This window comes from Drosophila obscura, unplaced genomic scaffold, assembly GCF_018151105.1.
Source record: "Drosophila obscura isolate BZ-5 IFL unplaced genomic scaffold, ASM1815110v1 contig_36, whole genome shotgun sequence".
Classification (NCBI taxonomy): domain Eukaryota; kingdom Metazoa; phylum Arthropoda; class Insecta; order Diptera; family Drosophilidae; genus Drosophila; species Drosophila obscura.
Genome location: NW_024542824.1, coordinates 1,448,974 through 1,476,275, shown reverse-complemented (window position 1 = coordinate 1,476,275; position 27,302 = coordinate 1,448,974). Strand labels below are relative to the sequence as shown.

Genomic DNA, 27,302 nt, shown 5'->3' with positions numbered 1-27,302 from the left:
AACAGTGAATACCAGGCGTTCACATACACCAATGCAAGAAAAAAAGAAACAACAAATTCGTGTAAGTGTGTAACACAAGCAACAGCAAGAGCGACGTGGGAGTACAGTAAGCCGTTGAAAAGAATGTGTGCGTGTGTGCGTGAAAGAATGCATATGTATGTATGGAGAGTGTAATAGCAAACAGCAGAAACATTTATTTCGCTCATTTTTATTTTGTTGGCTCGTGAGAGCACAAGTGTTGGTGAAATCGTGTGGAAAAAAGTCAATTTAAAGCTGGAAAATTTAGCTAGCAGACCGCAATGGCCCTATAAAACCTCATAAAGAAAAAGAAACATGCGCTGATAACATTTAAAACATTTATATTTGAGAAAGAAAATTTATTTTCGACCAAAAACATAGCATAGCGAGTGAGTGCGGATAACGTCAAAAGAAGAAAGCAAAATGTGAGTTCGAGAGAGCAAGATCATTCCTCTCTCAATTTGCTGCGCTCTCCTTCTGTTGCGCTTTCAATGTGATGTGAATAAATACAGTTTGTTATTATTTGAGCGGTCCAGAAGTTAGTTCCGCACTTGTGTGACATTTAGTAAATGCAATTAATCTTTCGAGAGAAACACTAAAACACCTTGAGAGTGAGTGCAACGTGAAACTCTTAAAATGGATGCACAGTTTGAGCACTTGTGTCGTATTTGTGCGGCCAACACTAAGAGCAAAAACAACTCTGTGGTCGAAAGTGTTTTCATATTCAAGACCCAAGGATTGAAGGATAAAATATCGCGTCATCTATACCTAAACGTAAGTTAAATAAATAATCATTGAGCTAGTAGAAATTATTCTACTTTTGCAAACTGGACTATGGCATTTTTAGTGTGTTTCGGCCAAAAAATACTAAATTTGTTATGCTGCATCCCTGGTACTACTGACTAGCCTCCCGCCTATTTGAAAACGAAGACTTTTGAAATGGTCATAAAATCTTTACCGTTTGCTCCAGAGGCAACATTGCTGAATGCAGTCTATTGAAAATTTATGAAGTTCCATAAATATGAAATATTCGTAAACAATAACGTACAGCAACGGACAATAAAAGCAATGAAAAACGCTGTCGACGTAGCGTAAAAGTTTCTAAATATAACAACAACAGTAAAAAGTATACATGTGTGTGACGGTCGATCAAAGTAGGCAAAGAAAATTGAAAAATAGTGGCCGTGGTCGCTACCATACAAGTCTCCGTCTTCATGGGAGCCGATAGATTACACCTGTTGATATGGGACGCAATCGAAAGCAATACAAAGTTAAATATGGCAAAATTAAATACGAAATTATACGTACTTTAATCTTTTTAGGTGGCTGAGGAGGATCCACTGCCCAAGGTACTCTGCAAATCCTGCTACCGTCAGGTGGAGGCCACATCGTCGCTTTCGAACATTGCAAAGCACACACAGCTTGTGTTTCGGGACTTTTTACTAAGCACAGTGGTAAAATAATCAATCTGCCTTATTATGAAACTATTAAGCTTAGATATCATAAAATCTTTCAGCCGAAAAATGATCGCGAAGCAACGGCAGCACGGCTTGACATGCCAATGGAGCAGACAGCTGGAAAAAACGTGGAAAACCATTCGGTGACTGATGAATTCCGTCCGATTTTTCTCACCCGGGGACCAGAGACCACCATCACAATATCTATGCCCCAGGCGGGTACCCAAGAACAGGATGACGTCGTGGGCGATAGATTGAAGGATATCCGTCTTGAGTCGCAAAGGGAGCGGACCCTACCGGCTGCATCTTCCAGCTATAGTAATAGCATGGGTGGCATAAGCGCAGGGAAAAGCAATAATATGCTACCAACGCGGCGCAGCAGTGTTTTTGTTGATACGCGTTACGGCTCGGCACCAATGTCGATAGCACAACGATCGATGCAGCATCCTCCATCCTTGGCGCCCCTGCATACCGAAGTAAGGGCATTGAAAACATCAAAGAATAGCCCGGATAAGAAACATTCGCCGGCAGGCGTCATCAACTTTATTCAGACGCATGGACGTGTTACAGGCAACGCACCTGATTTCAGTAGCAGTAGCACTAAAAAGGACGATGCAGGACAAAACTCCAACCGTACGGATACCAGACATATTCATCCTTCTGTGCATGCTCCACCCTCTCCCAGTAGCGTCAGCATGCCCAATCTCCCCAACAGCGTGCTGCAGCAAAAACGGAGAAACCTCAAAAATGCGTTGAACAATATAAAAGCCATACACAGTGGACAGGTATCACTGCTGAAATCGGCACAAAGTCGACCACCAGTTGACGATGTTAGACCCCTAGTCAACACTACAGTTGTGCCTCACCAATCCCTGTATGGATGTGAGCCATGCGTCGAAGAGGCACTGCCGGAGCACATTATTATAGCGGCACCTAAGAAAAAAAAGGTTGATGTCCACCTCACGGCTCAAAAGGGGCCACCCAAACTTAAAAAGATAGTTTCAAGCCCAGCCAAACCGGCGCCTGTCACACTCGACTTAACTTTAACAACAACAGGTCCCCAAATTTCTGGCCCAACTCAATCGATGCCTAATGTGAATAGTCTTACGGATGCCATTTCATTGGGAAGTGTTATTCGGGATCCTGATTTGTTAAGGCTTATTCTAAAGGCGCTCAAATGGCCAGTCTCACACGGAAATTGTGAAGAGCAAATGACGCGTTTAAAAAACTCAAAGTTTGCTGGTATTATGTCTGACAACAATCTTTTGCAAGACACTGATCTCACGCAGTTGCTCGGCCCGTATTTGGCTCCCATGCTGGCGGTGGCTCAGCACCACGAAAATCAATCGCCTACATCCGTATTCGCATCTAACTCGATGGCTAATTCATCACAGGCGTCCAACGAGGCTATAAACATTGCCGACTTATCAAGCGCAATTCCATATAAATTACCTCCGGAAACGTCAGTTCAATTAGTGCCATCTAGTCCCACGGATCAGGAACCACCACAACTACGGCCCATGAAGACAGTCGGTGTCCCCTCCGTGAAGCGCCTACAACGAAAGATGCGAGCCCGCGATCTCGTTTCTGGAAAGCAGTCGGGCACTATGACCGCAGCAACGACATCGAATGCGGAACGTGTTACCAATGAGCTACTAAACATCAACTCTATATTAATATCGCAATTCAGATCGAATCCAGCCGATGCGCTAAACGAAGCACTTGTTTCAATGCTAAAGGAACAGCAGGAATCAAAAGACCAAAATAATAGTCACCGTCGTCGTAGTGCATCCAGTAGTAATCTCAACTTGGAAGATATTGTTCTAGTCGAGCCGCAACCAGCCCTACAGGACGCTCAAACTGTTTCTGACATAAGTGAGACCAGTAACGACTTGAACCAGAATGCCCAAGCACCTTTGATAGCACAACCAATTCTGAAGAGGCGCACGACCGTCATTCCGTCATCGGAACTACCTGAAACCATAGTGCCTAATAGGGAAAAACCCTTGACTCCCATAAAAGGCAATGAAAACAATGTTACAACTGAACCTTCTATATCTAAGAATTCGGAAGAGGATAAAAATATCGATGTGAAACCTGCAAGCCCTCAAGAGCCATTAGAGTTGTCACAAGCACCCACTAGTACAGTTCCGGACGCCACAAATAACGCCAATATCACACCCAACACTCAGGAACACCCTGAGACAACTACTGATGCCGCTTCCGTTAATTTAAATGATAGCGAAGGTGTCGGCAAAGCAGGAATTCGCAAATCAGATGTCAAGTCTGCGCTTGGTCAAAAATTGCTAGAGGCAATTGGTCTCCCACAGAGTAACGATGTACCACCGGAGAGTTCGCGCGATACACTCCGAAGCGCACTAAAACGGTCTCTGAAAAAAGCCCAGGAGCAACAGCAACAATTGAAGAGAGTCAAGCAGGAAGAGCCTGTGAAACAATTGGCTGATTCAACCACCAAGCCGAGTGCTTCTGAATCAGCTGAGGAACATAAGAAAGCCATAGCTGAACGAGAACTGGCGCTACTGAAACGCAGATCTAAAGTATCCGAAGAAAGCAAAGCATCAATGAAAGAGTGAGTGCTGGTACATAGTTATATTATATACTAAAAAATAATTTATTTACCTTCTTAGTGAAAAATCTGAACGGACAGATGTAAGTTCTTCCTCGTCGCGGAATCGTCGAAATCACAAGTCCAAGACGGACTTATTAGTGGAAGACTCAGCGGATGATGAAAAGAAAGCCGAGCGATGGGATGAGGATGATGACTTGCCATTGAAAACGGAAGGGGAGAAAGTCTTAGAAAGGAGCGGTAGCAGTAGCAGCAGTCGCCCCGCACGTACCAGCAAGACTATGTCTAAGTATTATAAAGGACCTAGCGGTGACAAAACATTATCGTCCCTAAAATCGCAACACTCAATGGGCACACGATCGACACGGCAACGTTGAAATGTTTAAATACACGATTCTGCTTACCTGTCTTCACGTATCAAATACGACAATATATTTTTGGACAAGTAATGTGTATATATTTTTAAGCCGCATTTCCATGCAAAATGGTCAATTTGTACAATGTACACGCGAATATATAGACTATCTTATAGTTAATAACAGTTACATTTGCAGCTGAAGCTGATTAACCGCAACGGTGCGAAAATAGTTCAACTATTTGAAAATTTTAATGAATATATACTCTGATTTGGATTAGTATCTACATACATATATAAAATGACACACTGCTCATTATTATTAAATGCAAGAATATGATTTGAAACTTATTAATTAATTTTTTAATATCTTATCCAAATAAGTGAATTTATGTACATAGTATATGTAAATAATCTGACATAGAAAACGTTAACTATACCAGACAATTAAGTTTTTAGGAGAACAAAACTGAACAGCGTGCTGGATAGCTGCTTTTGTCAGGTTGTTTCTTTTCACTTAAAATCAATGTACGATACCATCTGAAACACAGAAGATCAAACTATCAATTATAATGAACTCTTAATAGTATATGTAAGTAATGAGTTATTCTGAAGTCTACTCTTAAGTTGCTAAGTTTTAGATCTAAAGAACCATTCAGATTTTGTTTAATAATATTAATGGTCAATCTGTTATCGGATTACCACAACAAGCACTATTTTCGAGAAATAAATATCAAACCTTCTTTTGTATAATACTAATATTTTTACATCCAATTTAAAATTCATACAAGTAATTTTGACTTGTTTGCACACCATGCATGAATGTACAATTTCCAAATCTATTGCTTGAGAATCAATTCACCTTCTTGTGCGAATTCTACTTCTGTAAACATTAAAAATCGCTTGGTATTTTCGCCTTTTCCTGAATAGCAAAAATAGCCAGTTCTGCAGTACCCAAACAGATTCTACAAACACATGGGCACAGGTTGCCTGAGTCAGTTGATGACAATAAGCAAAGCAAAACATCAGTTGAATATGTCTCGCGACGCGCGGCGGTTGTTCCAACAGAGCGGCCCTGGGTATTTATAGCAAAATACTATTCGCCTAATTAGCAGGTAAAGGGAAGATGAACAATCATCACTGCTCATATACACAACAATTTTTTTGGACATATTCTATGTACATGTTTACAGGCAAAATTAAAACACTGTTATCGCCAAATTGCTTTTATCCAGCTCTCATTAACTGATAACGGCTGTGATTGTACATGCATTTTCTGTACTAAAAAACTGGCTTACATTTGTTTGATAGTGTCGAAAAGACTAAATAATGAATAGCTGCTGTGGAAAGCGAAAGCGTGGAGCGAACTATAGTAGCGATGAAGAACATCACCTGCATTTTTTACAGGATGAAGTAAGTACTAAGTACAATCCTTGGATTATACATTATTATTTACGTCAAAGGTAAATCCAAGGAAGGGTAACTGATAAAAATGATTGCGGCACACTCATCGAAACTTTCAATAGACGACGCCTAGGTCGACTTTTGCTTGTACGAGTATGTATATATGTATATGGATGTACATATGTGTTCTTTATGAGATATGTCGCACCCCAACCTCGCACCTTATCAAAACGAAAAGGCTTGGGTTATTTCATTGTGCATGTAAACATTTAGCATAAAGGTGGCGGCACCGGCACAGGAAAATAGAGACTAGAGAACTGTGCGCACAGAAATAATATCAACAGGCCCCAACATATGTCAGCCGATGAGCAAATGTGTATGTACATTGTACATCCATACAAACTGAGCCCCAATCGTTTGCCAAGTCCGCGCTGAATACCAGAGAGTAAGAGAGAGAAAAAAGAGAGTGTAATCGCATCTGCATCGCGAGAAACGTGTAAATTCGCTAACCCGTTTTTGTTAGTATGACGGCAATAATACTACTAGTCTGCCGTTCCGTTCGCGAATTCCTCGATCTGTCGGATGCATTGTGGCAAAACGCATTTAACATTGACCGCAGTTTAACCTACTACCACACCAAGCGTCGACTAGAATTGTTTCGATTTCATTGTCGGGAGTTTTGGTTGCGTCAGTACATAAAAAACGCGGAAAGCATGCATCGTAGGAAAGACGTCGATTTTGCTGCCATTGAGGCCGGCGCAGAGTGTAACCAAATTATGGAAAACTTCGACGAAACAGCACAGGAACTACATTTAAGGTTTCAGGAATCGGAGCGTCAGCACCTTTGCCAGCTGGATTATTTGGCTGCCATCGAAGTGGTCGATGGCAGTGAGTTTAATGTACGTAATCAGTAAACATATGACAGCAAAGCGCTATATTCTTCTATGTAGAACACAATAGCATACATATGTTTGTGTGTATGTCTGTATATGTGTATGTACCAAGCTCGATAAGCTTTTTATATTTCGATTTTGTTGCATATTTTGGAATACTAGTGACAGGTACTTTTGTACATATTCATACATATGCAGGTACGTTAATATGTTCACATATGTACATATTTATATTCAATTTACTCTTTTTGTGTCTTTACTGTGACATTTAGCGTGCTTTAAAGAGTCTTCTCTCTTTCGCATTTGTTAGTGCGTTGGAAAGCTTTGCACAGCTGTTTCACACAGTCGAGGCATAAAAAGTGTCGCACTCCTAGCTTTGTTTTCTTCGGTCGAAGACCTATCCCATTTTTCATCAATATGCTGTTATTTACAAATCTATGCACATACAATAAGTACATACAGCAACTTGTAGCGATAAAGGAATTATTACATGTACATTATCTCATATTGAAGCTTGTTCAGCGGCTCATAGTGAATCACAATTTTATTGTATAAAGAGCTTTCAGCGCTGTCGCAGTGTTGTTTTCAGCGCGTCATTCGCGAAACGTGAGACAACCGAATAAATATAAACAACTTCTGTACCAGCAGCAAACCATTTTTTAAATCTAAATAATCCAAAAGTGGTTGTTTTTTTATTAATATAAAAAGCGGTCGATAATGGTGTTGTGTTCTAGGGCGTTACTTCCTTATACATATGTAGCTTCGCTGACGCCTAAAAATCTCTCGACTAACCGAAGGCAATGAAAACCAAAATACATTTTAGTGCCCAAGTTCATACGGCATACATACAAATGTAGAATATATAATTATATGTACTGCACTGTTAATACAAGGACAGCTTTTGAATCATCATTCAGCTACGTGAAAGCGGATTTTAGTCGAATTAAAGATTATTGATTGCATGAGAAACTCATACACACTTAGGAGCCTTCAGTAAATATATAGTTGTACATATCTTGTACCTATTGACACTATTTTTTCGTACCGAATGTACCAAGGAATGCATATGTTGAAGCATAAAACTTTATAGTTGTTACAGTTTTAGTCTAGCCTCCGCTTTAACAATGTGTCTTAGGGTTTTATGTAGAAAACTTCTCTGCTGTTTTGACCAGACCAAACAGGGCGGTTTGAATGAGGTAAGCAGAAAGTGAAGAATATGACATACATACATGTGTAGAACTTCGTTAACTAATAAATAATATAATTTACAAGGCGAAATGCATCCAGAATAATCGAACATGCAAAAGTATAGTGAATATCAAATAGTGAAAAACGAGAACTGTGCAGTAAAACATGCCAAATTTAGTATTGGCATTCACACATACATACTTATGTATGTACATATGTATGTACGTGTGCGCAATTTATAAACTGAGCTTGAGTTTTTTTAAGTTTAGTAGGCCTTCACATTGTTTGTATCCTCATCGAACTATTTGAATTTTAAATAATGTTATCCTTCCTAACCATTAACCATGAACTGGCGTTGGAGCTAGGCAGTATTGTAACAAGCGTGTTTGTAAATCTAAAGACTACTCTACTCTATCAAAAATTTAAATTTTAGGCCTCATTTTACGAATATTCAGATTCACTGCCAAAGTACAGCAACGATCAAATTGGAAAACTAAGTGAAGGAGTTAGTTTCACCATTGCTGGCAAAATAGCAATTAACTGTGAGAGGTAAGACAGAAATCCAATTCAATCTGATCAATGTCAATCTGATGAAAACATTTGAAACCACAGATTCTCCATCAATTTTGTGCACAACAATGAGACACGGGATGTGGCACTTCACATTAATCCACGATTGCCCCAAAATTATATCGTTCGAAACAGCAAAGTGGCCGATATATGGGGCAGCGAGGAAGTTTCTTCAGCACTGCCCTTTTTACTGCGCAGAGGCGATAAATTCGCTATTCAAGTGCTCATTACAGACGCTTGCTATATGATATCGGTGAACGGTAACCACTTTGCTGAGTATGCTCATCGGATTCCCTATAACGCGATTCAACTTCTGGAGGTTAAAGGCGATGTTGAAGATGTGGAAATGGAGCGAATAGTAGTGGAAAACTATCCTCAACGGTTGCCCGAGTCACAGGCTAAGAACATTGCGATCCACATTGAGGACGGACTTGATGAAATTGATGCCAACGATGAGGAGGCTATCAATATACCTCATGAGTGGTGCCTTATTAGTGCGCCAGTTACAAATTCAGACAGTTCACCAAAGAGTACTTACAGCAAAAACGATCCAGGACTCACATTGCCATATTATGGCGCCCTGCCTGCGAATTCATTAGTCGAGGGTCGATGCTTGAAGATTGAAGGACGCGTGCGTCTGCTTCCGCATTCATTCTACATAAACTTGCAGCAGGGCCGGGATATATGGCCACATCCTGTAATCGCATTCCATTTAAACCCACGATTTTCGAAGGCAAGCAGCGGAGCAATCGGGAAAGCTGTGGTGTGCCGCAATGCCTGGTACAATGGTAGCTGGGCGGAAGAGGAACGCTCAGAGTTGGATACAAATTTCCGTCCCGGTCGAACTTTCAGTCTGGCTATTGTATGTGCTAAGGAATCATTTGAAGTCTATGTCAACAAGCAGTTTATTACGGAATTTAAATACAAAGTTAGCCCCAAGATTGTCGACACAGTGTACATACAAGGAGATGTTAAGTTATGGAACATCACTTTGGAGCACAATCCGATGGTAAAAGGGAAGAATTTGCGAATCTATCACAATCCCATGTACGATGACAAATACTAGCGGTGAACCTTGAATCTGTATCTTGAACCACTACCAGCGTAAATTTTGTTTATTCATTTCTTTTGTCCAAGTTGTTGAGCGACAATAATTTAATAAATTACTAAGCTTGTTTTCTATGAGTAAAAAACGGTTAATTAAATAAATAAATATATTCCAGCATTGACTCTCTCAGTCAAAGATTTTCTCAAGAGAAGATCAGCTTCTTCATGCTCAAATTGCAGGTTCCTTCGGCTTGTCATATTCTGTTTAATTTTACTAGCTAGCTAGGACTCTCAGCACTTAATAAATATTTTTATCCAATAGATATAAGGTTTACACAAAAAAAGGTCAATGAGAAAAAAGCATAAAACGTGGGAATGATATGTACGTAAGTGGAAATGGAATGTTACGTCGTTTGACTATTTGTTGCTTGTCAACCGGTAGCATGGTCATTTTTGTACCCTATTTCTTTTAGTTTTCAAAGCTGCTTTTAAACATTAATAATGACTGTATCTTAGAGAGACATGTTTTTAACCTATTCATATTTTTCTGTATATATATATCTCACTCTTGATTCATCTTCGTTGAGATAGTTTCAAAACAGAGACAGACTAATTTCTGCATTGATGGGAGCATGAGATTCTCAATTCTATAATATAATTGAAAAAAAAAAACCTGCGTATGGGAGCTTCGAAACCCTATGTTCATTAATATATTTAAAAAATGGAGCTTAGATTGATAAAATTGATTAAATATACTCAACTTCGACGTCAAAATGTCGCGAAAAGTATATAATATACCGGCACCCCTGCTTGCTACTGAACTGGCTCTGCGTCGGGAAATTAAACTTTTAATGACAATAATATTTCAATTCGCCGGAGAGCCGACGCGGCGAAAAGAGAACCAGCGCCAAGGAGCTGCCAGACTGCTGGAAATCGTTGCGAAATTGTGCCGCGAAACAGGCTAAAATCAAAGGGGAAACTTCTGCTGCATAGCCAGTGTAAGAAGTTGAAGATTTTCCATGGACTTTCCCCATTTACCTCCCTCCCTAGCCCGCGGCGAATACTTAACATCCCGCCCCCTCTGATGAGTGCTTTCAAGGTAAACTCCATCTATGGCCTCCATAATTGAAAGGCTCAATTTCCGTATAGACTTGTGCAGAAATCTTTTCTGTTTTGGTTAAAAGCCAAGGCAATAATGAATGTTGCCACCAACAAGTAAATTGTTGTATGAGCTTTTTGTAAATAATTAAATCAAATATACGTTTATGTTTCTGTCAAAATCTGTTCAATAAGTAAAATTTTTACTCAAGTTTCTTGCTCGAGTATGCATACCCGCCATGAATTTTTTACCTGGTGCTGCCACCATTGCCCTGCGACGAGAAAGGGATGCGATGTCAATGTTTTATGAGGAACGCACTGCTGCAAATCGACGCAAACACTATAAACTACAAGATCCGCCAAGGCCGGGGCTTAGTTTCTTTTTTCACGGACTCATTCTCAGTGCATGTGAACATTTTACCATTGATTTCCTCACTGTGGAGGGAAAAGAAAAAGGTGATCACTGCAATGTGTTGCTGCAACTCGGTGCTCGACTACCTCAAAACTATATTGTGCGAAACTCCCGCTTAATGGGAAAGTGGGGACCTGAGGAAAATTCATCACCTCTCGGCTTTCAACTGATACGCGGGGATACTTTTTGGATGCAGGTACTCCTCACAGTGGAATCGTTCTACATATCAGTAAATGGCTATCATTTTGCTGAATACGCTCATCGCATGCCGTATAGATGGCTGGCTTCTATTGACCTACGCGGTGACATTGATGAAATTGTCATTGATAAATATTATGTGACAGAGTATCCTATCCGCCTATCTCAATCAGTGGCCCGAGCGCTACCGTTTGTCTACGACTCCAATATATTAAAATGGCTCAATGGGGAAGCCACTAGTACGCTACAAAACTGGGACTCCCTGGACAATTTATCCAGACTGCAGAGAGCTACAAGGCAAATAACTGCAAACCTAACACTTCCATTTTACGGCCGCGTGCCAAACCACGAAAAGCTCGTAGAGGGACGTGCAGTTCGAATCGAAGGCCGTGTACGCCTGATGCCGCAAAGTTTCAGTGTGGCGCTACAGCAGGGCCAGCAAATTTGGCCACAGCCAACAGTGTCGTTTTATTTTAGTCCGAGTTTTTTGCGTAAAACACGCGATAAAGTTGGTAAGGTAATCGTCACACGGAGCGCCTATTTAAATGGCTCCTGGGTGAAGACGAAAGTATCACGACTGAACACAAGTTTAAGACCAGGAAAAGCATTTGTCATATTAATTGCATGTCGACCTAACTACTACGAGTTGTTCGTGAACAGCAAACTCTTGCTGGGCTTTAAGCATCAAATGAACCCCGAGTGTGTGGATATTGTAAATATCCGTGGAGACGTGAGGCTCTGGGATGTAGTCATCGAGACCACCAGGCTCGGTCGGCGCCGAACTGGTGAGTATGAGGCATATAGTAGCCTATAAAATAGACCGATCGACCGATCGACCGATCTTTCAGCTGTTACCTTTGACTGACGCGTATCTTTTCCCTCTCAGGCAAATCAATCATCCAGCGTGCTATCAGAACTTTGCGCCAATCTCACCTTGAATAATTCCTCAAAATGTTATTGTATATGTGGCTTTATCTTTCTATGCAATGGCATTAATATGCCATTGGACGGAAACGCAACCTGTCGAAAGCCATGTTGTACAAATTTATAAGAACCACGTCGTCTTTATTGCCTCGATCTGCTATTGTAGGCTGGCGTTGCCGGTGCCAAACAAACCACTACAACGAAAGCCCGGCACACACGACAGCCACTCACTGTGTGCGTAGATTTATGATTTCATCTTTACCAAACGTATACAGAATGTTCTGCAATTAAAATAGCTCTTTTATGCGCCCTGGAGTAAGGAGTAAGTCTAGTGCAGTGCCCCGCGCTCCAACTCATAAATGTCAATGTGCTGTCGTCAACTGAGCCGTTGCCCATAAGCGGCAGTTAGCCGCAGCAGGAGCAGAAGCAGAGGAAGCTCAGACCGGACCGCTCCGGACTTGACCGTCTGAAGGGCCTCGGAAATTGATTATTAAAAACGATAATCGATTAAGGACACAGTATTGCAGTGTAGTGCTGCCAGGGTCGTCACTGAGCATGGGTTTCTCAATTGACGTTTATGTCTACATGTGTTTAGCAAGACAGTTGACATTGTTTTGGCATGGCCAACAAAAAGCACCAGCAAAATAATTCAAGCCGAAAACGTCATCCCTGTAAATATTTCCCAGGGCTTGCCAAAGGAAGTAGTCTCTGCCAACGCTGCGATTGCCAAGAAAAAATATTATTTATGGTTCAAGTTCGTACGTGTTACGCATGCTTTGGTCCATTTTGCTAATGAAGTGGATTACTGATTGTCATTGTCCGCAGCGACCTGAGTCCAGAATTGCATCCTTTTTCTTAATTTATGGCTTTGCTGGTGGCTGGGATGGTCCATATGTATGGTAGAATATTTACAGCAACTATTTTACTTTAATAAATAATTGTATTTACGCAACAAATAGTTCCACCTGATAGCCATCCTTAACTTCCTAACCCCACTGAAAAGACTAAGTCTAAGAAAAAAAAAAAAAAGATAAATATAAAAAAGATTTTAAAAAATGTTAGATATTTATTTAGCCATTGACAACCCATTAATAATTATTTTCGGTGTTTTCTCTCTTCATGATATTTCCCATTTAAATGTGATCTACGACCGAATGCGCAAGCATGGCTTCATCACCTTTGTGAAGCAAACGGTTGAGTATAAAAATATTTAATCGACGGGCATTGAAATGCTGGCAAATTTCGTGCAAAAATGTGAGCGAAAAGAGGACAATCTGGCTTGGCTCCTGGCTTGATGAGTGCACCCATTTTCGGTAATTAATCAAAGTTAATTATGCGGGTATGAAAGGCCGGTACCTTTTGTAACATCCGTCCCTCATGCGGTTATGCTCAAATTTATAAAAAGCAAAAAGTGCATTGGTTTCTGTCGCTGAAAAGTAACCGTAGTCAAACCGAACATTTTGAATTCCAGTGGCTGTGCCAACATTTTAGTTGCTTTAGCCTCTCGAATATTTTATTCAGGATGAGCTTCTCTCGTTCGGTTGTCGCTAAATTGTGCGTGTGGTAATTATCGCAGGTATCGTTTTCCCCTATTGATTGCCCAGCTGCTGAAGATGATGTTATTGCTGCTGGGCCTGTTAATTAATAATTTCATATTTTTCCTGCCGCTTCTTTATGTTGCTCCTGGGCAGTCCCTGGTCTTCAATCATCGTCTGTGCTGTGGCATCTCGATGATCCGATTTCGCATTTTATGCATACCATGGCCAGTGCATTGCATCAATTTGTCAGGATTGATTATGTTATTAATTCGATTAAAAAGATGATGATTTCCTGTCTCCCTTTGCCTATAATCATATCTATCGAGTGTACTATATTTATGTGAATGCATTTTTGTATCATGCTAAGGAATAATACCTTTAATAATGCGTCCTGCGATAACCAGGTATAATTAGGGCCTAACAAATTTCGTATCAAAGAATTTCCGACCAGAAAAGCCCAATCAAATCGGACGAAATTGGGCTGGCGATAGTACGAGCCAGTTCAGAAGTAAAATGGTAACAAATGCATTCGCACCATTTTACAACATGTCATGCTCGCCAGCCTCCGCCGATTAGCCAGCCAGTCTCAAAAGTGAGCCGCTGTTGTGGCTTCAGTCGGAGTATCGAGGGCTTATCAATATTCCAACTGTGTACTGTTGTCACACAGAACACGGCGCAATCAATGCCTTTGCCTCCGCAGTGCGGTAGCTGTGGGTACATTCTAAATTAAACCTCAATTGGGGTTTTGTCCGCTGGCTCCACCGCAGTCCCTGTGCCTGTGGATGTTGCTGTTGCTACAGCAGCTGCCAGTGGCAATTGTTTGAAATGGTCAACGGAATGCAACTCGTTTCGCATGCGACGTACTCACGCAGTCTGCGGAAAGCTGAATGCCCGTCGCCGTCCGAATTACGAACCGTCCAAAAAAGAAGCTAACGAAAAATTGGTGCGTGGACATACAGTTTTGTATGGTGTATGGAGCTTGGACTTCAGAGAACGCTGTTCGTGGCAAAAAGTCCACGAAATCAATCACTTTTTTCACTGGACACGATTCATTGTATATTATCATGTGCATGTGCTAATCCCATGGATTCAGACAACTGAACGATCAACAGTGTCAATGTGAGTGCGTTTTAAGCATTGTCAGAATCAATTACGTGGTATGGAAGTGACAACAACCTTTTACGTGTACTCGTGTGGGATACCATAAGGACAATTGAGGGTCTTTTCTGATTCTGAAAATTTCCAGCAACGTATGGTATACCTAGAAACCGACTTTGTACTTCATAAACTATTATAAACATACAGCTATAAATAACTAATATTAACTCTACATCTTAAGCTTTACATTTTCGTCAAACTACGGCTGTCAGTGCCCATCGCTGTCAGAGATAAATCCACAAAATGGGAAGATGCTGCTTCGTTGCCAAACCTACATTTGACCGCCCGATTCTTCTTTAAAAATGTTGTATTATACTTGTCGGTTTTGGTGTGTTTGTGTGTGTATGTGTCTGCTCTTCTCCAACTAAGGGACCCACAAACCGACCGCTGCTCCGGCTCTCGATTTCTCAGAATATCGCCCGAGATCAATCTTACACTCGTTTGATTGCATATTTTTATATGGTAGTTGGACACATCACATCGTTCGCTCGCATCCTTTTTCGGTGTTGTCGTCGCCATCCGCCAGCAACTTGCAGCCGCAGTCCGTCCCGGCAATGGCATCAGCGTCGGGCGGCGTCTGTTGTTTTGCTACTTGCTTTTTATAAACCGTCTTTTTTATTTTTGGGGGCCCTGCACGAAAATTCCATTGATTTTATTGCGGCTACTTTACTTCTTCAATTTTTTGTCGGATATCTTGAAAATAGTCTTTCTTACCCATTTAGTGTTCTTTTCTAAGACTTTTCTAGTCGCTACTAGTCCCTACTATACCCACAATCCATTTTTTAGCTCTGACTGATGCACCATTCCAGTCCTGTCCATTGGATTGGCTATGTGAGTGGACTTTTCATTAAACATATGTACATAGGTACGTGTGAATATATGTATGTAGCCATGTAGCTATGCTCTATTTGTATGTTTCAATCTCAATGTGGCACATTTGACCAGAACAGGCAGACGAGTGGGATGATACGCGGCGGGTCCGGCAAGGCATGTTGCGTGGACGTGGACACGCTGGCGCCAATTCAATGCGCATGTCTTCCTACATTGCAACCAGGATTATACTGGATAGCCTTGGTTTAGCGATGGCAGTGGTCACAGCTGGTAGAAGCACAAATGTGTAAATTTTGTTGCGCTGATAGGCATCGTGTTGCTCACCCTGGCTACTTTATGGCCGTCGCGACGGTCACTAGGGGAAAGTATAGCTTACTGGCCTCTGTGGGGTGGGCTCTTAATGCGCTCTGTAACTGACTTTGCTGGGATTGTGCATTTAATCTTGCGCGTGTTGCTGCTGGAGCGCCAGTCGATGGTGCACCCAGATGTTGCACTTGCCATATTGGCTTTCAGGGTCCGCTGCTTTGACATTGCACGCTGAACAGCATTGGTAGCTGGCCAAAGTTGAACTGGATCCGATGGATGCCTGTGTGGCGTCCAACTTTATTATTTCTTTTTTTTAATTAAAAAACTGCGTAGGCGGTGGCAGAGGCCCTGCAATTCTGGCCGTGCACGCTATTTTAGGCCGTGGAAATTAGTTGTAAATACAGTTCTGTAAAGCCAAATGCAAGATTCATTAACAAACCAATTTTCCATAGTTCTGCTGTAAACTTGAGTAAAAATTGCATCAGTTTGTTTTATTACGCAGCAAGATATGTGTAAATATGTATATACAACCTGAGTCTGGTCTAGTATCGAACCAATGCTAATGCACTACTATCATTTCTCAGAATAAAGTAAATGTGTAGTTAGATATGCCATTCAACTATTGAAGAGATGCTTTAATAGGAGCATTTTAAAAATTGTTTGCAGTTGGAAATCAACACTTCAAAAATTTCACGAAGCACTCACTCGTCTAATGAAAACCTCGAATGTTGCGTGTTTGAAGTAAATCAAATCAATTTCGAAGACGATTTTGTTAAGAGATGATTGCTTTGAAATTCTTTCACGCAGGCTTGTGTATAATTCACGGCAGAGACCCTTTTAGATAAACAGGATTGAAGGAACAAAATGCTCCTTTGTGCCGAGTAAAGATAGGTATTTAAACGACGCCCCCACGTATGTTTTTATGAGAGCTTTTACTAACTGGTGCGTGCAGTTTTTTATTATCGTTTCGGAAATGATCTGGGGTAAGCTAACGGTTCTTCAATTAGGTTTGAAATATTTTTTTTTTTGTCCATGATAAATGACTATCGTCGTCTTAGATCACGGGCTCCAGCATATTTAATTTTAATGCAAAACGTTGGCGCCAAGTGACATTTATGCATGGCAAGATTGAGTCGATGGCGACGAGCAGCGCGCCGTGAAATCTGGCGACACTTTTGTGTTTACGTCTGCGCACATGCGCATTGCTCACCTCACCGTCTATCTGTCAACTTAAATTCCCGTCTGCCACGTCAATTACTCACACAAAGTCACAGACAATCGCTTGTACTTAAATTACCGCAAATTACGTGATAATTGGCCACCGTAGCAATTCAATGAGCCACTGCGTGTCAATACGGAGTAGGTAACGACGATATGTTCAAATTTGCTAGTATTATAAATTTTAACCTGATGGGCCACCGTTCTTTTAAGAAGTAATGCAATAGTCGGTTCAACAGATGACGAAGAATACCACATGGCATCGACTATTTTACTATAGCTCTTGCTGCATTAAGCCCTAATGATAAACTTTTGTGGGTATTTAAGTATATATGTATATGTATGTATATGTATATATATAGATCCAGTTTATTTAAAATATTTTACGCGACAATTGCTAGACAAACATTTGGCATGCAATGAAGAGTAGCCGTCGCGTCGCGTCGCCTAATAGCTTTGGTTTCCTTTTCTTCTTTTGTGTTTTAGCTTGGTCAACGATTGCAATGGCACCGCCACTAGCGTACCAGTCTGGTTTTATTTAAAAATTGTCACTTGTGCCTTGCACTCTTGGCGCCAATGAATCGTGTGCGCGTTGGGCAGCTGCACACACAAACACGCACAGTTCCCATCCCCGTTAATTTTCCGTTGCAAATAAGTTTCTTCAGTCCCAACTAAATTCCGACATCTGTTAAAGTATTCCCAGAAATCGGTCTCCTAGATGTATTCCTTTTTGCCTAGAAAGCATTGGGCAAAATATTTATCCTATAAACTTCGTATTCATCCAGATAAAAATATATGAATTCATTTATATTGAATATATGTATGTATGTACATATGTACATATGTTTAACGAAATTTATTAAAGTCTCGTGCGTATGGGGATAGGACTTTTTTCCATTTGATTCATTTGAGGAGCTTTGGTTAGCCTAAAACCAAATAACTAATAAAAGCAGCAGCTATTTTTACCTTGCCGTTATAACCAGTAGTAAATTTTTACCTAATTATCAAAGTAGTCCAACCACGCTAGACTTAGCTACCTTAGCTCACTTATATTATACATTTTATACGCATGTTAAATGAAAAGATCACGCTTCGAGCTACACAGCATGTGATGCCAAGACGATCACCCTCACACTTTCAATGGAGGGAGGCACACGCGCAAGTGCGACCCGAAATAGACGTTGGCCACACCTGCGACAGGTGCGACAATATTTGATGTCTGCTAAAAGTTAAAACAGCAACTACAGTTGGACGGGGTTATTTTTAGACGAAATTTAAGCCAATATTTGCACAACAACTTCTCAGTGTGCTACCACTAAAACAACATCTCGTCACGACATGTGATGCACCGACTTGCCATAGTTTAATTGTTTACACAAACGCTAATTTTTTGAGTTGGCAGTAGAAGTCTCCCCGTGGAAGACTCCCCAGAGCCTAAAGCTAGCCGAGCACCCTTACTTGTGCTGGCTGGCAACAGATGTCCATTTGTTTAATGTCTTTGAAGTTGGAACAGGCGGTAAAACTCACGAGGAGGGAGGCTGGCGTTCTGTCGGAGCAGAGTCCGAAAACTACAGTCGGAGCCTCTGTTTGATTTCGAATGGTTGGGCGATTCGTCGACATGGGACATGGGACATGAGACTGTATCGACTGTGCCTGCGTAAGGAGAAAGAGTTTTAATGTGAGAATAAATCTTATTAATATCAGTGAACAGCGCTGTGTCGCTTGGTTCTTTTGCCATACCCTGACTTTACTTTTTTTGTGTTCTCTCCTGTGCTCTTGAGTTCCCGCCGTTGTGTTGTCGGAATATAAATTAGCTTTGTCGCATTTTAAATGCGTTCGCAAAATTTATTTAATTATTTTTTTATGATCTTTTGATGATTGCTTCAATTATTTTGCTTCGAAAATTACTTTTACTCGATTGCCCAAACTTCCCTTGGGTATTCAGACACTAAAAGTGTAGATGCAACACTACCCACGAAATGAATTACGTCTACAGCTAAGGCCCGTCTTCTCTTGTGGTGACTTCCTAATCTAACCAAGCCCCACGATCCCTTCTGAAAAAGCCGAATCATTGTAATTCACCAGTAGACAGTCCGGCGCAACAAGTGTGCATTCATATGGCCAACGACCAGCGGATTAGTTCAATGAACTTCAGATTTTGCATATTGTGCAAAACAGAATTTTACTATGGCTAAAACTGCATATATTTATTTATTGGAACACAGAGAAGCATTACGACTATACTAAATAATTCATAAAATATTGTACTGTTTCAATATACATACATGCATGTAGAGGCATTCCATTTTTTGCATAGGTATGTACATACATTTGTACGAGTAGATTTAATTCTAGGTTCATTGATATGCAATTATAACCGACTGGCTAAAGGGCCTTCATTGACAAATGTAACCGCTTTTAACGTGAGCTGGCGAGCTTTTTATTACAGCTGCCCCACCTGGTGTATTTGAAATAGACTTCTGTAATTACGTCAGATCATTTAACAAGAATAAAATGAAATGAAAAGTCAACGTTCCTACTCTTGATGCTTCTCAAGTGACGAAACAGTACATGGACGTTATGTCGGATGACTACTGATTAGTCTCAGCGGAGGTTAGCGGAGTATACAATTATTACGGGGTATACAATATTGGTACAGTGCTCTGCTTTGATAGATAGCACCAGCGACAGACTGCTTTCTGCATGCTGCACGACAATCAAATGCGAAGCTCCAGCCAGAGATAGATGCAAACATGCCTACTCATAAAACAGTCGAATTGCTGAATCATTCGCTTTATGATTGGCACAAACACAGTTTGTGCTAATATATTTCGTTGTCTCATTACCATATTATATAAGTAAACGTATTAGGCTTGGCGCTTGACTTAATTTAAACACCGTTTGAATATATTAAATGTAAATACACTCGTACATACAGTACGAGTACTAGGAGAAAACCCTCGAATTGAAATTTAAATATGCTAATATACAAATTTTTAAATAGGTGCCGGCCACAAGCAAGTGTAGGCCCAGCCACCTGGCTCGAGCAAAATAACGCTTGCATTTTTAGTCATTATTTGTTGATCGATCAGAGACTGCTCTAATTAACCTGTTTTCTAAATGCTGATGTAATTTGTGGTGGCTATTGCACTGGGTCAAATAGATGCAGGCACCTCGATATATATGTGTACATACATATGAATATGTTGATTAGTTAGAGTTAATAGTGTTGCATCGTTCCTGTATGCGTCATGGGTACGCCTGCACTATGTTAACTAACCGTGATATCGTTACACTTTGTGCCTGCTAGATTAGCTGACAAATTTATTTCGGAGCCTGATAAGTGACTATGGTGTGCCAAAACGCGTTTATGATAGCGTGGATGGGTTCGGGTGTACTGAATCGATCGCCTGCCATTCTGTGCGCACCTGTTGAGTTTATTATACCACCAAATGGCTTGTTGCAAAGCGATAAGATTATTCAACGTATAGACATAAATTACCCCTCAACCCCGTAGCCGCTGTTTGGGTTTTTGTGCTTGTTTTTAATCTTCTAAGTACGCTCGCACCCAGGTGACTAATGGGTCAACCCACTCTGCACTCCTTTTGCACTGGTAACCCGATTCCCAACCAGATATAAGAATACTTGGCATTTGACAGTCAGATTGGTATATTTACTGATTTTATGGCACTTATGTTAATATTTATATATAACGTACATATGTACATACATATGTATTTACATATTTACCTATAACAATGAGATTACAATTTGGCCGTAAAAGACTATTTCAGGTGTTCAGCTTAGTGGATATTTACTTATATTTACATATTGTTCTGCTCTTGAATAATTATGTACAAGTATAAATGGTATAGTTATTTGTATAAATTTAGTAACTTTTTAGGAATTTGCCGCTTTGATGCGAAATCGGCTATATTTAAGAGTATCGGTACATATGTATGTACATACATACATATGTATATATATAGTTACAATGTAGTTAGGCATACAAACATACTATATGTGTGCACGTGTGTGGGTAAAAATTATTGTCTTGCTTAATATTTGTACTGCCAAGAACGTAGAGCTGTTTCGACTTTCGTATAGTTTATTAAAAACGCGACATTAAATTAGGATCACATCGCTGGTCTTAGAATCTAAAATATCAATTATGGCATAAGTATACATAAATATGTACATGTATGAGTATGTACGCATACACTAAAATATGTATATAACGCGCCTTGTTTATTTACCCTCTACTTAAAAATTAGCTGGTGTGTTCATCTCTATAAACAAAGCTTTGAAAACTTGTAAAGCTATTTTGCCACTTGTGACCCAAACTATACCTAAAACCTACAGCGTGTGGTTAAAAGTGCAGTATGTCAAACTGACCCACAATCAAACACACGCGACTAACAGTAACATGAGCAGTAATCAGTCCCAATAAAAGTCTTTCAGAGTTGGTGAATGGACTGAACTATACCGATTTACTCGTCTTTTTTGCGCTTCACCTTTCCTTCCGTTTGAATAGTTGATGTGACGGCCTCGATGCAATCGGCTATGGATGGCTCCGATTGATCAGCGCTGTAATCCTGACCAGCCATACGGCTGAGGGTAAGTATATAGGAACAAGCTACCCGCAGCACAGACAGCTTGGATAGTTTTTGGGTGCTGGCGTAGGCCGGAACCGCGTGTCGTAGCGTCTCATAAGCGGCAGAAATAGTGTGCACTCGGGTCCGCTCCCGTGCATTCGCCTCGATGCGGCGCTCCCGCGTCATGTTTTTATAATTGCGTTGGTGCGAGTGCGGACGCAACGTGGAAATATCAGATCCCGACCCAACCTTACACATGTCCTCATCGCTAAGATTTACGTCAATCAATGACGTAGCAATTGCTTCTTTCGCTATTTTTTTGTGCAATGTCTTTTTTGAAGTTTGGGGTGCTCTGTTCTGAAGTGTGGAGTAAGCCCCGGTTTTTGTGTCTCCTTCAATGAGCTGTGGTTTCTTTGTCACCAATGCTAGGGGTTCTTGCTGTTCTGGATGTGAAGCGAACGTCCGATGCAGAGTAGTGACGCCTGGGTGACGAACAAATATATGAGCCGGATTAGGCATTCTCTCGTGCTCCAAGCGCAACGTGGAGGGCACACACCTGCTGGGTGGCGGAGAGTCAATGGCTGGAGGTGTCAACACCACTGCTGAATCAGCAGAAGATGTATAGCGTATGCGTTTCTTGAGCGGACCAGTTGCAGTACTACTCGCACAGGCGGTAGGACAAGCGTTGGCTGGTCCAGACGTGGTTGTCATCGATCCCACAACTTTCGAGGGCTCCGTGCTCTTGCGTTTGTTGCGGATTAATGCTATGGGCTTTGAGTCCGCCGCTCCAAAATTTTCAGTTCCTTTTGGCCCGATGTTGGGACTGCCACTGCGCGTGTGCTCGACGGATAAATCATCACCGCCTTCGCTTTCCGAGCTGGCGGAACAAAAACCCGCATCACGGTCGTTTGAATTGGGTGAATCTAAAAATAAACGAAAATGTTTAAAGATAGTTGTCTTCTATTTGTGACGTATTTATGCTAAACCGGTTGCTTAAGGTAAGGCTTGGCAAATAAAAAAAAAATCCCCTTTTTCGCGGAACACATGCCGAATGGGGCATTCGAAGCCCCTAGAGGTTATTTGGAACAACACCCAAAAAATCTCTATTTCCATGCTTTGTAATCAAACGGCCATTTATATTGTTGTGTAAAGGATTTAATTTGTGGCATTTAACTGTTAACTTTTATTTGGGTCGGTAAGTACAAAAATTTGTACTTACATACATATGTACATATGTATGTGTATGGCGAAAAAAGCCCGAAAATGCAAATCAAATTTTTCATTGCTCACGAAAATGAAACCTGTTTCCAGTTCCGTCGGTCTACCACTGACCTCCACAGGTATTTAAAAAGCGTTTAGGCACAGCTCACTTGTTAAAAGTAATTTATTTCGCGTCTGGCGAATAAAGTCAGTTCAAGTTCAGCAGCAGCAGCAGCCCCTGCATCAGGAGCCAACAACCCGCTTAGTAATTAATAAAACAAAAACACTCAAAAATACAAGTAAATACTTGCAAGTAAAACTGCAAGTGTGCGAGTGAAATGCAAATCAATGGAATTCGGCAGGCAGGATATTATTAATTTTTCTTATCGCCAACATCCATTATGAGTATACGTAAGTTCTACCCAAGAACACAATAAATGTGCAGCTGTTACTTTATTGAACCAAATTGTGTGCTTTTCCGCTCCAAAATATTTCTATAATACATCTGGCCAATGAGATATGTATGTATTATTACCCCACTTTTGTTCCTCATGCGTACTCGAGCATATGATCGCATTTTAGCACCTATGTACATACAGATGTATTAACTTTTACTAAGTATACCGTTTATCTGAGTCGAGCCAGACATGTATGAACACGACGGAAGGTATGATTTTGCATGTTGACACAACTATTTATAAGCAAATTACTTTGCTATCTTTTCTAATTTTAGACACACAAACAACATACGAAATTTAAAGCAACTGACTGACATTGCAGCGACGAAATCAGGCTGTACAAATAACAGCAGTTTTCATATTCAGGATTGTATTTCTTATTCAGACAAATGTTTGCTTAAAGCCAACGTCGTCAATGGAGTCGCATAAGCCAAAACACCTGTGCACGTCGTACATACATACAAACATATGTATGTACATACATAACATCACAGTTATAGGTAAGTTTTCGATTGTGGCGCCAATCTCAACTAAATTTCTGACAATTCACAATTCCGATTCAATCCCCATTCTTTGGGACAAAGATGTTCGTTGCGTTACATATTATGATACAAAGTCAGCTCGGTTTTTTTTTTGCATGTATCTAATGCGTTTTTCGATCGTAAACCCAATCTTGGCGTTTTTGCATTAAAATTGGTAGCCGTTTGGACGTTATTGGCCTTTCTTTCCAAGAATGAATGCCCTGCCGTGAAAATCAGCTAAAACCTACTTAAAAGAGGCAGACACTAACTGTCAGAGGCATCAGAAAATCCCATATTCACGCCAAAAGTCAGCCAAAGGTTATCATCATAGGCGGCTTTTGGCTGACGGTCGGTCCACTGGGAAGCGTTCCATGGGAAGTCTGAGCTTATCAACATACAGACATACATATTTACATACATACATATGTACGTGCATATAAATATCTATAAATTTATAGATGAGACGTATAAGTATGTACATATGTTAATACGACTAAACGGTGTACGAGTATTGTAGTAAAATGACGCGTCATTTTTATGAATGAAACACAACAACACAGTAATAAATGGTGCATTATGATCGCTTAATTACCCAGGGACTCTTGTTCACAGCCTTTTTGTAGCACTATTGGACCCATCTGTGGATTATTTTGGTACAAGAGACTTCATTTGGTGAATGCAACGCTCAAGTAGCTACTATACATGTATTTATGTATGTATGTATGTACAGACGATTTACATTGTTGGTAATTCCCACTACTCCAAACATCCTTAATATCCGTAATAAAATCTTAATTTTATGTGGCTTTCTGCAGGGAGAAAATAGCATTGTGCTTGATTTTCTGCAGCTATAACTTTGAATTGTCCTTACAGAAGCTATCCTAGTCAGAAGCAGTGGTGAATCTATGTGGACTTTCTCGAGGCCAACTGTCCTCAAACCCTGTCACACACAAATTGCCAATATGTCTGGCGACGTCCCACAGTGGGGCCTTCGGGCATTTCAGCTTGCTAAATTAATAGCTTCTGAACGAATCAAGATGTCTCCATGAAAAAACCGCATTTGAAATGGAAATCTTTCAAAATATAGTCTACATGAGAAAAAGGGTGCTACAGCGTTCACAAAATTCTTCCACTTTTGCCACCCTCTTTCGGTTGAGGCCCCACTGTGCCGTCGTCCTCAATTCACTAGAGCGGGCAGGGCAGAGTGCCTGTTTGACATATGCGTCACAAAACCCAGGCAGACATACGGCGGCGACAAATAGTTGGCGATGTTTACGTCTGTCTGTATCTCAATTGCCTGCCACCCTCAAAGGACAGCTTCCCTTTTGTGATTACGCTACTAGTGTGGTTGGGATTGGAGACCTCTGGAGGGCGTAGCACATTCCCCATAAAGTATATCTGTCATCAGTTAGCCACAGCTTGTTCGATTTTCATTTGGAGTTTTTGCACAGCTGGTTTTTTAACTACTTTCCTCATCTGGTAATGTTTCTATTACAGAGATTTAATTTCAGTTCAGAATAAAAAAATTGGCTGTGGAGTTGCTGACTCAGTATCGGACTAATAATCTCCATTGCTGTACTCTTCGACCGCCCTTAGATTTTTCTGTGACTTATGAAAATATAGTCCAAGAAACATAACTACCAGTCGCGGTACATATGTACATATGTATATATGTATGTACTTATGTACGTATGGAAGATTTAAGTGTATGCTTAAATTGTGAAATTGTAAATTTTGCCGGCAACAGGTGGCTTCAGCGATTACGTGCGTTCTTACCTTTCATAATGATGGCTGCTAGTTCCGCTGCACTTAATTGCATGAAGAGTTTGTCAGGCTGGGCAACATCCATAGTCGCAATGACTTAAATTCACAACCTTGCTTGAAGGGAGCGCGTAATCCAAAAAACGGGCCTAGTCGGTTGCTTTTTAACGATGTTTATCCCCGCTTAGTATTTTGAATTTCAATAACTGATACGATATCAACGGAAACTAATTGACATCTCTCTTTTATTGACACTTTGCTTTAAATTATATAAGGCTTAGTATTGTTCATAAGTTACAGCCCTTGGTACAGAATTATTTTGAACTTTTAACAAATTATTAGCTGTTTGATTTTCAAATTTTCAAGAGTACTGTTAAACGTAGGCCGTTAACAACGAAGTAGAGGTTGTGGAATTAAATATTTTTTTATTTGTTGGCGAAAATATCAATATCCAAAAATTAACCTTCTGCGGCAAGTAAAAATCCACAAATTCGAAGAGAATTAACAAACACGCGTCGCACGTTCGAACTCAACGGAGGCGCGTTGAAATTTGGCGTTGAATGGGCGGTAAACATTGTGACGGCAGAACCATCATATACCAGTGGTTCACTTCGCCTTGGTTCATGGTTCCTGAACAAGTTCACCTTAACCCACTTAAGCCACCTTAAAAAAACTGTCGTTGAAACAGACGAGCGACTAGTGTAAAGCCACTGAAAATAATATTGTTTGTAAATTCATCTTTGTGTATATCCATCCTATGCTTTCTCCTTACATACAAAAAAAACATTGCCTCAATATCTTTTAGCTAAAATGCGTTAAAATTCTTCAAGTTTCATCATTTTCGTGGGATCGTCCCCACTGGTCGACAATGAGTTAATCGTTTGTCGTCTTTCAAATGTTGGTGGGGAACTAAAAATGTTATCCGGAAGACGTGAAATGAAGTTGATTATAAAATCAAAATTCTACCTACTGTTTCACCAGCGCGGGGGATAACATTGCCACTCAACCACCCCCAAAGCCCCAAGGAGAGGCATTCTGTGAAGCTGAATATTACGCAGATGTGCCCATAGTCTGTTACGTCTGGTATTATATTTCCATGGCTGACGCAGCTTCTGTCATTGTCAGGATATCCCCAAAAACCGTTTCACTTATTATCAGTTTCACCAGCAAGGCGTTTGCGCAGTAGGAGCCATATGCGTCATATATTTACATATGTACATGTTCTGCTTTTGATGGGAACGTGTCGTAGACCATGATTACTATGACGTCGCTGACAATGGCTGCAAATTATTAAATTTGTGTTTACGAGTGTGATGCAATGCCAACTTTTAGAAGCTTACGTTACACATTGCCCCACCGTTAAAATCCCCCCCTACATACATGTACATGTACATACATACATATTTAAATGTTGATTAAATAACAAGGATTCTAATTTTCTGTGGATTTTGTGGAATTTCATCGAGAGGCAGCCTGCACTTAGTGTCATGCGACATGGTCAAGGCTCCAAAGCTCCCCGACTATTCATTAACATTTTTCCGGTGCCAATAAACGAGTTGCAACAA

At 40.6% G+C, this 27,302-nt stretch overlaps 4 protein-coding genes across 7 annotated transcripts; 3 read left to right on the top strand and 1 right to left on the bottom strand.

The window, feature by feature from the left end:
• Positions 1 to 225: 225 nt before the first annotated feature.
• On the top strand, positions 226 to 5,181 carry LOC111074130. The gene is made up of 4 exons (XM_022366790.2): positions 226 to 792; positions 1,341 to 1,472; positions 1,535 to 4,065; positions 4,124 to 5,181. The coding sequence occupies exons 1-4, from the start codon at positions 655 to 657 to the stop codon at positions 4,437 to 4,439; spliced, it is 3,117 nt and encodes a 1,038-aa protein (XP_022222482.2). The 5' UTR covers positions 226 to 654; the 3' UTR covers positions 4,440 to 5,181.
• A 273-nt stretch (positions 5,182 to 5,454) lies between these two features.
• Positions 5,455 to 9,697, top strand: LOC111074133 (galectin-9). 4 transcript variants are annotated; one of them, XM_022366793.2, is made up of 4 exons: positions 5,455 to 5,532; positions 5,611 to 5,830; positions 8,336 to 8,451; positions 8,515 to 9,697. In XM_022366793.2, the coding sequence occupies exons 2-4, from the start codon at positions 5,747 to 5,749 to the stop codon at positions 9,536 to 9,538; spliced, it is 1,224 nt and encodes a 407-aa protein (XP_022222485.2). In that variant the 5' UTR covers positions 5,455 to 5,532; positions 5,611 to 5,746; the 3' UTR covers positions 9,539 to 9,697. The 4 variants fall into 4 exon arrangements, with proteins under 4 accessions (XP_022222485.2, XP_022222484.2, XP_022222486.2 ...); XM_022366792.2 differs by lacking the exons at positions 5,455 to 5,532; positions 5,611 to 5,830 and adding an exon at positions 6,152 to 6,720; XM_022366794.2 differs by lacking the exons at positions 5,455 to 5,532; positions 5,611 to 5,830 and adding an exon at positions 7,299 to 7,910.
• Positions 9,698 to 10,770: 1,073 nt separating this feature from the next.
• LOC111074108 (galectin-8) lies at positions 10,771 to 13,103 on the top strand. Its single transcript, XM_022366751.2, has 2 exons — positions 10,771 to 12,012; positions 12,114 to 13,103. Exons 1-2 carry the CDS (start codon positions 10,857 to 10,859, stop codon positions 12,167 to 12,169), a joined length of 1,212 nt encoding a protein of 403 aa, XP_022222443.1. The 5' UTR covers positions 10,771 to 10,856; the 3' UTR covers positions 12,170 to 13,103.
• Positions 13,104 to 20,866: 7,763 nt separating this feature from the next.
• On the bottom strand, positions 20,867 to 26,274 carry LOC111074092. The gene is made up of 2 exons (XM_041594731.1): positions 25,753 to 26,274; positions 20,867 to 22,720 (listed from the first exon to the last, which is right to left on the bottom strand). Exons 1-2 carry the CDS (start codon positions 25,823 to 25,825, stop codon positions 21,693 to 21,695), a joined length of 1,101 nt encoding a protein of 366 aa, XP_041450665.1. The 5' UTR covers positions 25,826 to 26,274; the 3' UTR covers positions 20,867 to 21,692.
• Between the last annotated feature and the right edge of the window lie 1,028 nt (positions 26,275 to 27,302).